This window comes from Bubalus kerabau, chromosome 2, assembly GCF_029407905.1.
Source record: "Bubalus kerabau isolate K-KA32 ecotype Philippines breed swamp buffalo chromosome 2, PCC_UOA_SB_1v2, whole genome shotgun sequence".
NCBI classification, from domain to species: Eukaryota; Metazoa; Chordata; class Mammalia; order Artiodactyla; family Bovidae; genus Bubalus; species Bubalus kerabau.
This window is the reverse complement of record NC_073625.1, coordinates 185,655,943-185,669,343: the sequence shown is the minus strand read 5'-3', so window position 1 is coordinate 185,669,343 and position 13,401 is coordinate 185,655,943. Positions and strand designations below refer to the sequence as shown.

The following is a 13,401-nucleotide window of genomic DNA, read 5'->3' as shown; positions in this document are numbered from 1 at the left end:
AGACTGCTACAAAATAAAATATGCAACTGCCTGGCCATCTCTGAAAGGTTAGATTCTCTCTTCAAGTTTTTGTTACTTGCTAACTTTGGTTATCTTGGAGCATCAGAGCATACTGTCCTACAGGGATATATGCACTGTAATGTCAAATAATCACACTGTTCTGGGTAGTTATCCATCTTAACAATTTAGCTACCGCCTGTGTGCCATATCTCAGTTGGTGGCACAACCTTGACCCTGCTGCTGCTGCTGCTGCTAAGTCGCTTCAGTCGTGTCCGACTCTGTGCGACCCCATAGACGGCAGCCCACCAGGCTTCCCCGTCCCTGGGATTCTCCAGGCAAGAACACTGGAGTGGGTTGCCATTTCCTTCTCCAATGCATGAAAGCGAAAAGTGAAAGTGAAGTCGCTCAGTCGTGTCCAACTCTAGAGACCCCATGGACTGCAGCCTACCAGGCTCCTCTGTCCATGGGATTTTCTAGGCAAAAGTACTGGAGTGGGGTGCCATTGCCTTCTCCCAACCTTGACTCTACTAAGCCTCAAACTTGAGATTTTTATGACATTTCCTCTCATTCCACTTCAACCTCATCTTATGACTGAACCTCTTAGGTATTTCTGAAGCCATCTCTTTCTATCCTTATAATGACTGCACTTCAACTGTTTCCTATTTTAGGGGTCTAAGTGGTTTCCTGTGTTAACACTCTCAAATCATTCTAGATGAAAACGAATCCTATCTTGTTTAGAACCCTTTACTTGCTCCCAGTTTCAACTCCCCTTCCCCTAACTTTAAGTTTGATTTAGTGAGTCCCATCCCACCTCCAAACTTACTCCAAGCAGTCTTACTAAACTTGAGTTCCTAAACTTGGAATGTTATTCACATTTTGGCCCTTGCCACACTAAGACTCTTCTAAAATCTCCCCCTCCTAGTGGCTCAAAGGGTAAAGAATCTGGGTACAATACAGGAGACCTGGGATCAATCCCTGGGTTGGGAGGATCCTGTGGAGAAGGGAATGGCAACCCACCCCAGTATTCTTGCCTGGAGAATTCCAAGGGCAGAGGAGCCTATTGGGTTACAGTCCGTGGGGTCACAAAGAGTCGGACACGATTGAGTGACTAATGCTTTCACTTTTCTCCCCCTCCCACATGTGGGTTAACCTCCCTTCTATCCCTGCCCTAAATCTCATTCTTTGCACCCTTTCTCCTAACAGACACTGAAATTTGGGATGGCAAAGCTGTAGCTTATTCCTTCATTTTTATCCCCATCACGTCATAGTGTTTGCTGAACCAACAGATACAAGACGCACTTGCTCAAACACGTTTGGACTATTCCCTCACAAACATGTATAAAAACTTTTGTCACGTGGTGTGAATAAAAGCTGGCACGTATATGGTGCCTGCTACATGCTAAGAACACAGGTTAACCCGTTATATCCTCCCCTATAAAGTAGGGACAAATATTTGCAGTTCACTTGCGAAGAAAACTGGCCTCAGAGGTTGTGATTTACTTAAAGTCACACACTGAATAGCCCGGCAAGGACCAGGGTTAGTCCCACTCCAGGGTCTGATCTAAACCACTATCCTAACTTCTCTATGCTGTGAAGGTCACTCTACAGCAGTAGGAACTGGAATTTTCAGTGTCCACTCTCGATGGTTAGATAACATCACGGACTCACTGGGCATGAATCTGAGCAAACTCCAGGAGACAGCAAAGGACAGGGGAGTCTGGTTTGCTGCAGTCCATAGGGTCGCAGAGTCGGACACGACTGAGCGACTGCAGAATAAACAACTCCTTGAGGGCAGTGTTTTGCTTCCTGCTGTTCTTCTTTAGAGCTCAGACAGGGCCTTGGCTAGGCGGAGTGAACGAATCCGCAGCCTAGCACAGCCTGAAGGACATTTTCCGGATCCTCGTCCGCTGCCCCAGGCTCAAATCCTACTACTGCCTTCCAAGAGTATCCTAAGTACGCATGGCTTCCCCCTCCCCCAGGTGTCGTCTAAGGGAGTGGGCCGCTGCGTTACTATGGCCCGCTTCCTCCCACCCCACTTCCTATCCGGCTAAGTCATCGCCGGCCTGGACTGCCTTCCCCAACTAGCCAGGTCGACATCCTTTGCCATGTAGTGCGTTTTCTTTCACCCTTCTGGGTTTCCCCAGGGCTGCGGCGGGGGTCTCACGGTTCTATCTTCTTCCTACTGCACTCAGCAACGTGGACTCTCCGTAACGTTTGCAGTACCCTCCGAACCGTAGAGGGTTAGTGTCCGAGGCAGCCCCCCTTCCCCGCCCCCGGTTCTCCCATCCTTTGTCTTCCCCGCATTCCTCCTCCCGTCTCCTGGCAAAGCTTCTCGGGCCAGCGTTCTACTCTTTGCAGCTAGCACGCTTTTCAGTTTTAAGGGTTTCGCGTCCTCAAAGACAGCGTTCTTTCGCGGGGGGCAAACGCACTGGCCCCAGTTGACTGTGATGTTCTTCTGACAGCCCGAAGTCGGAGACTCCGCCGCCCCTCCTGGGCCCCTGCGGCCCCGCGTCTCGCAGTTCAGTTCTGGCTGGAAAAGCTGGAACCTGTCCCCACCCCCACCCTAGCCCCCGGCGCTGCCCCCGCCCGACCTCCGCCCCCGGCGCCAGCCCAGCCGCGCAGCTCGGCCGCCGCCTCACAATGGCCGGCTGCCGCTTCACCGCGCGCAGGGATCCCAGCCACGCGCGCGCCCCTCCCCCACTCGCCGCCTCCCTGGGGCCTGACTCCTGGCGCATACAGCCTCCTCCCTGCGTCCCCTGAGGCAGAGAAGGAGGCAGGCTCACTCTTCCGGGCGGGGCCCAAACGTCGTTCGTCCCGTGTCGCAGGCGGCTCCCACAGAGGAACTACTTTTTCTCCCACGGGGGCACTACTTCGCGGAGGCGTCAGCGCTGGCGGCGCGCACGGCATGGCGGCGGCGGCGCGCCTGAGGTAGAGGGACGCCGGCCCGGTCAGGCCTCGGCGCGGCCTACACGCTTTGCTTGCCCGCTCCCGCCCCGGCCCCCGCCCGGCCATGGCGGAGCCCTCGCCCGCCCGACGCCCGGTGCCTCTCATCGAGTCGGGTAAGACGCGCGGCGCCCGCGCCCTCCCCCGGCGCCCCTGCCTGGGCCCCGGCCCCCTCCCCGCCGCCGCGGTCTCCCCGTCTCCTGACTGGTCTCCCCGTTTCTCTGCAGAACTGTACTTCCTCATCGCCCGGTACCTATCAGCCGGCCCATGTCGGAGAGCCGCCCAGGTGAGTGCGGGCCCGCGGGCGGTGGCCGCGCTCCGGGAGCCCGGGCCCCGCCGCCGCCCGGGGTCGCGGGGAGGAGGGCGTCGGGTGGACCGGGGTGCGGCACCCCCCTAACTGCGCGTCTCTTCGGCTGCAGGTGTTGGTGCAGGAGCTGGAGCAGTATCAGGTCTGTGCTTGGCGGCGTCCTCCGCGTCCCCCGCCGGCCCTGCCTGGGGGCCGCTCGCCCGGCTCCCCCGCCCCTGCCCCGCCGCCCCCCACCCCCGCACCCTTCCTGCCCTGCGCGGTGGTCAGTCGTGTGCGTCTCGGGTCTTTGCAGTTGCTGCCGAAGAGGTTGGACTGGGAGGGCAACGAGCACAACAGGAGCTACGAGGAATTGGTGAGACTTTTGACATTTCCATCCCGATGTTTCCCAGCGCCCGCCCCCCCCCCCCTCCCCGCCCCCTTTTCGGGGCTCCCGCTGAAGGGACGAAGTGACAGAGCGGCGCTCGGAGGGGGCGGGCAGGCGGCCGGGGAGCCACGGGGACGGCGGGACTTCCCCCCGTAGGTTTTGTTTTGTTTTGGGGTGGCTGGTTTGTTTGGGCAGGAAACGGCCCCGGGGGCGGCGGGGGTAGGTGGGGGCGACCCCGTGGCCGCGGTTTGTGGCCGGGTGGGTCCCCAGGTGCGGTGCGTCTGGTGAGAGCCGGGGGCGTGCCACCCAGTCAGCGAGCTGCTCTCATCTGTGTTGCTTCGGATCCCGACTTGTAACTCGACCTCTGATTGGTCTTCCTCCATTTGCCCCTCCCAGATCCTCCAACCACTTGTTCCTAGGAATAGAAATCATGTCTCAAAGGTGGAGAGATGTTCCTCTCTTGGAACGTTTTTCTTTCTTTTTCCCTCAGCAGAGTAATAAAAATCTTGCTGCTGTGAGACTCTACCACTCCTCCAGTACTTTTGCCGCTCTAAACTGTGCTACACTTGTAGAGTAGTGCCTTAGGAAACTTATTTTTATGAATTTTTAATATTGCTCTTTGCTGTATATAACTTAAATGTAGGGCCTAAAGATGCAGTTTCTCTTGCTGGAGCACCAGTAACATGGATTACAGTTCTCTTTTCATTGTACTTTGTTATCTTTTTTAGTTGCTCTCACAGTATGTGATTTGGTTTGAGCCACTTGTTAGTCCTTAGTGACATAAAATATTTCTCAGGAAAATTTTTTTCTGACTTGTGTATTTAGGACAAAGGATTTTCGTTAGTTGCATATTCAGCGACTTGTACGTGCAAAACAGCTGAGAGAAAAAGAGCTGAGTGATGTTTTACTGTAGTTCTAACAACTGCAAGTAGAAGTAGGTGTTAATATAGAATAACATCACCATTTTAAAATTATGTAAAAGAACAGAAATAGATTTGTTACCTATATATGAAAAGTTTTTTTTAAACCTTTGTTGAAGTATAGTTAATTTACAACATAATTTACAGTTTTGAGATAATTTCTGCTGTACAGCAAAGTGATTGTTATGCATACGTACATACTTTTTCATATTCTTTTCCATTACGGTTTGTCACAGGATATTAATTATAGTTCCCTGTGCTGTACAGAAGTACCTTGTTGTTTATCCATCCCAGATACAACAGTTTGCGTCTGTGAATCCCGAATTCCCGGTCTGTCCTTCCCCCACTCCCACCTCCTCTTTGGCAACCACAAGTCTGTTCTCCGTGTTTGTGAGTCTTTATGCTTGATAGATACTGAACAGTTAAGTGTTGACACTTAAAGCTGGGTGAATGTAACAAAAGATTCTATTTTAATTGCCAGTTTTAATATTTCCCTTCTAGAGTTTTTTGAAGCAAACTCAAAGTATTTTCAAGAAAGGGAGTTGTAAAAATTCTTCATCATGGCAGAGTTTTTAATGTTTTCTTGAGTTTGACATTTTGAACCTTAAAGGGAATATTGAAAGGATGTTTTACTCCTGTTACTAGGTGCAAACAGTGTGTCCGTGAAGCAGAAAAACATAATTTTTGAAATTTTTTTTTTTAGTGAACTATGGTTGAATTACAATGTGTTAATTACTGCTGTACAGCAAAGTGACTCAGTTACACACATATATACATTCCTTTTCATATTATTTTCCATTATGGCTTCTTGCAGAATACAGATAGTTCTCTGTGCTATACAGTAGGACCTTGTTTACCCATTCTGTATGTACCAGTTTGCATCTGCTAACCCCAAACTTCCTCCAATCTAACCCTCGCCCACCGCCTCTCCCCAGCAAAGCATTATTGATAAGACGTGCAGCTATGTTACTGAGAATAAAGTTGTTTACATTTTGAAATAAGCATGATGCTATAACTACTGGGAAAGTTACATTAAAAATAGATTCATATATTTTTTGGCTTTTCCTGTTAGTACTGCTTAAAATTCTGCTTTCAGGACTTCCCTGGTGGTCCAGTGGTTAAAACTCTGTGCTTCATCTGAGATCCTTCATATGCTGCACAGTGTGGCCAAAAAAATAATAAAATTCTGCTTTAAAGTATTGGGAATCTTGCTCTGTGATATGCCCTGTGATGTGGCTGTAACATATGCTTTCTCATTGCCTGGGTGATTTGTCTGGTGAGGAGCCTCTGCCTCCTTTACCTTCCTCCTGCCTCCTTTCCCAGCACTAAGTGGTAGACAGGGAGCTTTCTGTGTAGAGAATTATTCTTTTGTCAGGGGTATGTGAGTAGCTTCTAGTTCTCCAAACTCTTTTTCTCTTAAAAAATATATATTTTTAAGTATTCCAGGTGGCACTAGTGGTGAAGAACACTCCTGCCAATGTGGGTTTGAGCCCTGGGTCAGGAAGATCCCCTGGAGGAGGGCATGGCAACCCGCTCCAGTATTCTTGCCTGGAGAATCCCAGACAGAGGAGCCTGGCAGGCTACAGTCCTTATGGTTCAAAAAGAGTCAGACATGACTGAAGCGACTTAGCAGGGACACATTCAAATATACACAAATGATAACAATGTAACGAGTTTCTGTATTATAAATTCATTACCAGTTTGCTATTTTTTTCAATATTTGCCTTGAATTGGGCTTCAGACAAGGTTCATGGGTCATGCTGAAATGATCTTAAATCTTTCTATCTTGCATAGTTCCCCCCCCCCCCCGCCCCCCCGTGCTGTAGATCTACTGAAGATACTTGAGTTATTCTGTAGAATATTTCACATTTTGGTTTTGTCTGATTCCATATAAATGTTGTTTGTTTCTGTATGTTGTTTATTCCTTTTTCTCAGTAGTTCTGATTCTTGGATCACAGCCATCTGGAAAGCTTTGTAAAATCTGCCCAGGCTGTGCCCCAGACCACTTAAATCAGAGTCTTTGTGGTGGGACTGACTGCACATCACTATTATTTTAAAACCTTTCAAGTGATTCTAGTATCAATGTCTGCACAGCTGCAGTTTATCTTAGACTTGTGACTGTGCTATTAGTCCAGCTTGTGCTTTGGAAGCAAGAATATTTTTGGTATTTTCTTAGGAAAATTGAAACTAGTTATCGCTTAATACCAACTCTGCATTAGCAGTTGAGCCTGTGAATTTTTATGTAATTTTTATGAGTTTTGGTGGTAAAGAAAGGGGAAGAATGAAATAGAAGTATAGAATTGGGCATGAGAATTGGAAAGGTTTGTAAAGGAGGGGTGTATTTGAAAAGGAGAGAGAGATTTGGTATACTTTGTAATTGAGTGACATGATTAATTTTTGTAGGCCAGTCTCTTCCTTAAGCAGGGGAAAAAAAATGAAGATTCTTAAATTGTAGACTATCATTAGGGGGTTTATTATCATTCACTGTTTTTTATTTGTTTGGTCATGTTTGAGTAGACCTTTTGTGTAAGGAGAACAGAGTTATTTGTATTGAAATCAGTATTTGGTTTATTAGAATTGGAAGTAGTCATTTTTCTTAAACCTTTAAGTTCATTTACAAATCTTATAAATCTAGTAATATGTAGAAACCAGTATATTTATTTTTACATTCTGATTAGTGTTTGATTTGTCATGCGAATTTAATCTTAAAATATTTCACACCACTTAAAAAATATTAACACCACTTAATTAAATTTCCTTAGGGATTTCCACACTATATTTACAATGATGGTTTTAATCTGTAGAAGCCTCTATATGGCACATTTAGATCTAAGCATAATCTTTCTAATAATTTAAGTGTTGTAAATATATTTTAAATTTATCATAGATTATTATTTTTTACTCTTTCAAACATTAAAAATAGTTCAGTAAGTACAACATTTGTTAGTATATCAGAATAACTGTGATTTGTAAAAATATATCTCTGCTTCTTTTCTTCACTTCTACTTATTTGTCAACATTCCTCAGTTTACGAATTCACTCTTCAAATCAAGGGGAGAGTGGTATAACCATCTTGAGCTTTTTACTGGATTGAGGACTCAGGTTATGTTAGAAAATTCTAACCCAAGATGTGAAATTCAGGTGCACCGCCAGATGGACTCTATTGGAGTCTAAAGTTGAAACTTTTTTCTTTTTTTTATAGCAAGACCATTTACTCATTTGAAACAAAACTCCCAGGACTTCCCTGGCAGTGGTTAAGACTCTGTGCTTCCACTGCAGGGGTCACGGGTTCCAACTGAGATCCTGTATGCTGTGCCAAACAGCCAAAAAATGAATAACTAAAATGATACAACTATGTATTCCAAATCTATATTGCAACTAGTCACATTACTTTTTTTTTTTTTTTTTTTTTGCTCATTGTGGATTCTAAAGACCCTTTATCCTGAGTGCAGCCTTTTTTTCCCCTCCCCATATGGATTCTGCATTTTCTTTGTACTTGACTGTAGAGATCTGTCCTTCTGTAGGCATTTCATTGATACCATTTGGGAATACCTAATGATCATAACAGTGTGATAAGCTGCAGTCTAGCAATAGGACAGTGTTAAGTTAAAGATTTGGGCTGTAATCCTGCCTTTCTAGTTTACTACATTTTCTTGTTCATTTGCTAAGTTGTGTCTGACTCTTTGCGACCCCATGAACTGCAACATTCCAGCCTTCCCTGTCCTCCAGTGTCTTCTGGAGTTTGCTCAAGTTCTTGTCCACTGAGTGAGTGATGCTATGCAACCATTTCATCCTCTATTGTCTGCTTTTTCTCCTGCCCTCAATCTTTGCCAGCATCATGATCTTTTCCAGTGAGTAGGCCCTTTGCATCAGGTGGCCAAGGTATTGGAGCTTCAGCACCAGTCCTTCCAATGAATGTTCAGGGTTGATTTCCTTTAGGATTGACTGGCTTCATCTCCTTGCAGTCCAAGGGACTCTGAAGAGTCTTCTTCAGCACTACAGTTCGAAAGCATTAATTCTTCGGTGCTCAGCTTTCTTTATGGTCCAACTCTCACATCCATACATGACTACTGTAAAAACCATAGCTTTGACACATGTAATCTCAGGCGAGTTATTTAATCTCTACCTCAGTTCTTTGATCTGTATAACAATAAAAAGTGTTGTAAAAATACTGAAAAAAATGATTTTGCTGTGCTGGGCACACAGTAGTAATCAGTAGTATTTATGAGTGATAACATTGATGGGACATTTAAGTCATATTGTGTAGACTTCCCCTTCACCTAATTTATATTTGTAGTGTTTTGTGAAATAACAAAATACAGTCTATGTGAGCTCTAATACGTGGGCTTATGATACTTGGTTTTTACCCTTATGGATGACCACAAAGTAGGATGGAGAATGGCAGTCTCTCTAGCTTAGTGCCAAATTATGGTAGTGGTGCTGCTGTCTGAGCCACTTAGCCTTGGCTGTGCTACTTTTTTCTTTGGTCTCCACAACTTATTTTGATATTTCTTTTAATGAAAGTTTGTTGACAATGATTTTAGTTTTCCTTTTTGGTTTGAAAACTTGTTTTGATTTTATTAAATGCATTTTTTTTTTAAGCTGTGAAATTCTGGTTGCTTAGTTCTGTTTTTTTTCTTTCAGCACATTAGTATTGAAAAGCCATCGGTCTTACTGTTTCTTCTTTTAAGTTGTGTGTGTGTGTGTGTTTAATTAATTAATTTGGCTGTGTTGAGTCTTAGTTGTGACACCTGGGCTTAGTTGCTTTGAGGCATTTGAGCCGGTGTCTCTTGCATTGTAAGGTGAATTCTTAACCACTGGACCACCGGGGAAGTCCCAATATAATGTTTTTTTTTTCGCTATGGTTGCTTTTCAAGATTTTCATTTTGTCTTTAATTTTCAGAAGGTTTATGTGATATACTATAGTCATTATCACTCTATAACAAATTATCTGAAACTTAATGAATTAAAACAGCACAAATTTATTAATTTATTTATCTATTTATTTATTTCTATTTGGCCATGCCACACAGAATGTGGGATCTTATTTGCCCAACCAGGGAAGGAACCCATGCCCCCTGCATTGGAAGCACTGAGTCTTAATCACTGGACCACCAGGGAATTCCCACAGATTTACTGTCTCACAGTTTGTCAGAAATCCAGGCACAACTGAGCTGACTCCTCTGTCTTCGTCTCTCAAGGTTGCACTCAAAGTGTTGCCCAGAGCTGGCGTTTGCACCGAAAGCTTGACTGTGGAAGGAACTGCTTCCACATTCACATGTTTTTTGGCTGGTTCAGTCCCTAGAGTTGACTGTTGGGCTGAGAGCCTTGACTCGATTCCTGGTTGGCTCTTGGCTGCCCTCAGCTCCATACTAATCTCTCCAACCTAGCAACTTGCATTGTCGGAAGATGAAAGCTGACGAGGCGGTAGCCTGCAGGCAAGACAGAAGTCACACTCTTTTGTAAGCTAGTAATGGGTATGTTACCCAGTGTTAGTGCTCTTTGGTTAGAAATAAGCTACTCATGGGGAGGGGACTCACAAGTCTGTGAGTATCAGAAGGTGGAGATATTGGAGTCCATGTCAGAAACTGCCTAGCACATGTGCCTAGGTGAATTTTTTTGGCACTTTAAGGTTCTCTGAGCTTCTTAAACCTGTAGGATATCAAGTAGTTCAATGAATAGCTTAAAAGTCCCATGTAGAAAGGATGGAAGCATGGGGCAGAGTAAGTATTTTGAGGAGATAATGGCTGAACGTTTTCCAACATCTTGGCCAGCTCTAGGTCTGCTGCTGTTGGCCACTCCCTCTCTTGACCCTGGGTCTCATGTTTTGTTTTGATGTGTTTTTCATTATCTTTTGAAGTATAGTGGGCCTTTTTACATTAAAAGAGTAGTTTAGTCAGTCAGTCTCCGTAAAGAAGGTAACTTGGACTTTCCTAGTGGTCCAGTGGTTAAGAGTCTGTGTTTCCATTGCATAGGGCAAGAGTTTGATCCCTGGTTGGGGAACTAAGATCCCACATGCTTTCAGATGTGGTCAAAAAAAAAAAAAAAAAAAAAAAAGATGTGCTTCTCACCCCCTGCCCCCCCCCCCCAAACTATTAGTGTGGGGTTGGGTCAATCTAATTTGTATCTGATCATCTCTGACCTTTTGTGTGACTTTAATTGTATTCATTTAATAACTGGCTCACATTTTTTGAGGGTGGGATTAAGACTTTTTCAGCCGATTTTGAAATTTGGGCCCTAGTGAGATTCTTGGGAGGTCATACTTTATGGCCCAGTTGCCAGCTTTCCAGACTTCGTAAGATCGTGTACTGTTTTATATTCCAGCTGCCTACTTTTTGTTTGATGAAGAGTTCTCTTTGTTCTCCAGTCCAGCCATTGGCTTTCTACCTTGAACTATCCCTACCCTTAGGAGGTTTCTCTCCCAGCTGCTCTGCATCCAGTTTTTGGCCCTGTGTAATTGGTGAAGGCCTATGGAAGGGAATGGGAGTGGGTGCCACTTACTCTGAGGAAGCTCCTTAGCATTCTCATCACTTGTGCGAGTCTGCAGGCAGCTGTTTAAAGGTTTGGCAGATTTTTTCTTTTTCTTGTCTGTGTCAGTTCTTCCTGCCTGTCTGCTAAGGGATGAAAACAGCTGAAGTCTTGTTTTCTATTCACAGAAGGGCTTATCAGTTTCTGGGGTGTAGTTAACTTAGATTGGTTTCCTTAGCTCTGTGAAGGGGAGATATTGATAAAAGTTATTTTAAAGATAATCCAGCTTGTTCTCGCCTAAAAAAAATTATTTTTGGTTGCACTGGGTCTTCGTTGCTGAATAAGGGCTTTAGTGTGGTGCTTGGGCTTCTCATTGAGGTGGCTTCTCTTGTTGCAGGACATGAGTTGTAGGCACGCAGGCTCAGTAGTTGTCGCGCACAGGCTTCATTGTTTGGAAGCATGTGGAATATTCCCAGACCAGGGATCAAACCCATGTCCCCTGCATTGGTAGGCGGATTCTTAGCCTCTGGACCACCAGGGAAGTCCCAGCTTGTTCTCATTTTTAAGATGAGAATTAGTTGGGAGGTGTAGTAAGCTAGTGTATACAAAGTTCTTACAACAGTGTCAGATAATAATCACTGTGTAAGTATTAGCTGTTATTAATGTAATAAATTAGTCAAAGCCTTTAAATACTTAGACATGTACATTGTAAATATACATTATTTCCTCTTGTTATTTTTGTTAATGTGGAATCTGAAGTCCTAGTGAGTACTTTGTCCAGCTTTCCCATAACTAGCTAGATGTAGAGTTAGAACTGTTAACCGTATTTCCTGTGGATCTGGAGAGTCCCTGACCCCCTTTTTTCTGGTATCTGTTAGTTAAATTGTCATTGGTTTACTTGAGGCCAGATTCTAGATGGAGAGACCTTTGCCTGAGAAAGACCTTGTGGTAGAGCCTCAATTTAAAGCCTTAAAATTTGCCCTTATTTTTATGTAAATATTTGAAGATATTGGTAGTGACCTTTCTATAGGTATTTACAAACTGGTATGTAATTAGTTCATTAGCTTTTCTGTGTGAACTGTGACTAAAAATTGGCCTAATGTTAAAGCTTGCTTACTTTCATTGTAGAATATTTAGAAAATGCAAAAGCAAAGAGAAAATGAAAAAAATCACTAAAATGAGAAGTGTTTATTTTTCTTTATGCATATAATCTAACAAAACTGGGGTAAAAAAAATTAATTCCTTGCCATTTCTCTGGAAAATTTTACCTAACTATTTGCTTCTTGGACGTTTGGTTTCCAGGTTTTTCTGTTAGTGATTCTGCGAATATCAAAATGAGATTTATATATCTATGTATTTATTTATCTATGTACATAATTGTCCCTTGTAATAAATTTCTAGAAATTTAATCATTGAGTAAAATGGTTTACTGACTTCCCTGATGGCTCCGCTGATAGAGAGTCCACCTGCAATGTGGGAGACCTGGGTTTGATCCCTGGGTTGGGAAGATCCCCTGGAGAAGGGAACGGCAACCCACTCAAGTATTCTGGCCTGGAGAATTCCATGGACTGTATAGTACATGTGATCACAAAGAGTCAGATATGACTGAGTGACTTTCACTTCACAAAATGGTTTGTATTTTATAATGTTTGATTTGTTCTCCTTAGGTCTGTTCCTGTTTAAACTTTCGACTATTGTATGCAGTAATACACTGATTTCATACCCACATAACCTTTTTTATCTCTGTTAATTTGATGGATAAAATAGTACTCATGGTTAAGGTTTGAGGCATTTTTTGCCAAGTACTGCACAGAAGAGCTTTAACCTTTGCGTTTTCTCTCTTAGTTTTCTCAGCAACCCTATTACCTTACATGTATCATGATTTCCTGTTTGAAATGAACTTGGAAGAGACAAGTAACTTGGATGAGGTTATGTTTATTTGGGCTGTATGCTGCACTTTGTATGTTGACTATTCATTCAGTAATGTGTGGTGCATTTATGCAATAAATAAATATCTGCCATGTTCAGAGTTCTGGGGATACCAGTCTGGAGGAGATGGACAAGGCTCCTACATTTTTGGAGCTGGCCCCTTGGGGTGTAACTGACCAGGAGCCAGCAGTCCAGTTACTGTAATACAAATTAAGACCAGTGATGGGGATTGGGAAGGGAGGGTGAAAGGAGATACCTGATATTTAAGGAATGGTGAGGGAGACCTTTTTTTGATGGGATAACATTTGACCTGAAGGATGAAAAGGAGCCAGCTATGTGAAGATCAGAAGAAAGTGTGGTCACCGTCAGCCTTAAAAACCTGCCTAATCTCTGACCCAGTAGTTAAATGTCTAGGATTTTTTTTAAAAGAAGTGAGTTTATTGGCTGTTGGTAATCATCTTTTTTGAATT

The 13,401-nt window shown here is 44.1% G+C and overlaps 1 protein-coding gene across 1 annotated transcript in view; it reads left to right on the top strand.

Annotated features, from left to right (window-relative positions):
* The first annotated feature begins 2,775 nt into the window (after positions 1-2,775).
* The window catches only part of BRWD1 (bromodomain and WD repeat domain containing 1), a 124,993-nt gene continuing 114,367 nt past the window's right edge, over positions 2,776-13,401 (top strand). Inside the window, exons 1-4 of the mRNA XM_055569708.1 lie at positions 2,776-3,059; positions 3,171-3,229; positions 3,363-3,392; positions 3,543-3,602. Of these exons, the coding sequence (XP_055425683.1) occupies positions 3,011-3,059; positions 3,171-3,229; positions 3,363-3,392; positions 3,543-3,602 (198 nt within the window). The 5' untranslated portion in view covers positions 2,776-3,010. The remainder of the gene's footprint in view (positions 3,060-3,170; positions 3,230-3,362; positions 3,393-3,542; positions 3,603-13,401) is intronic.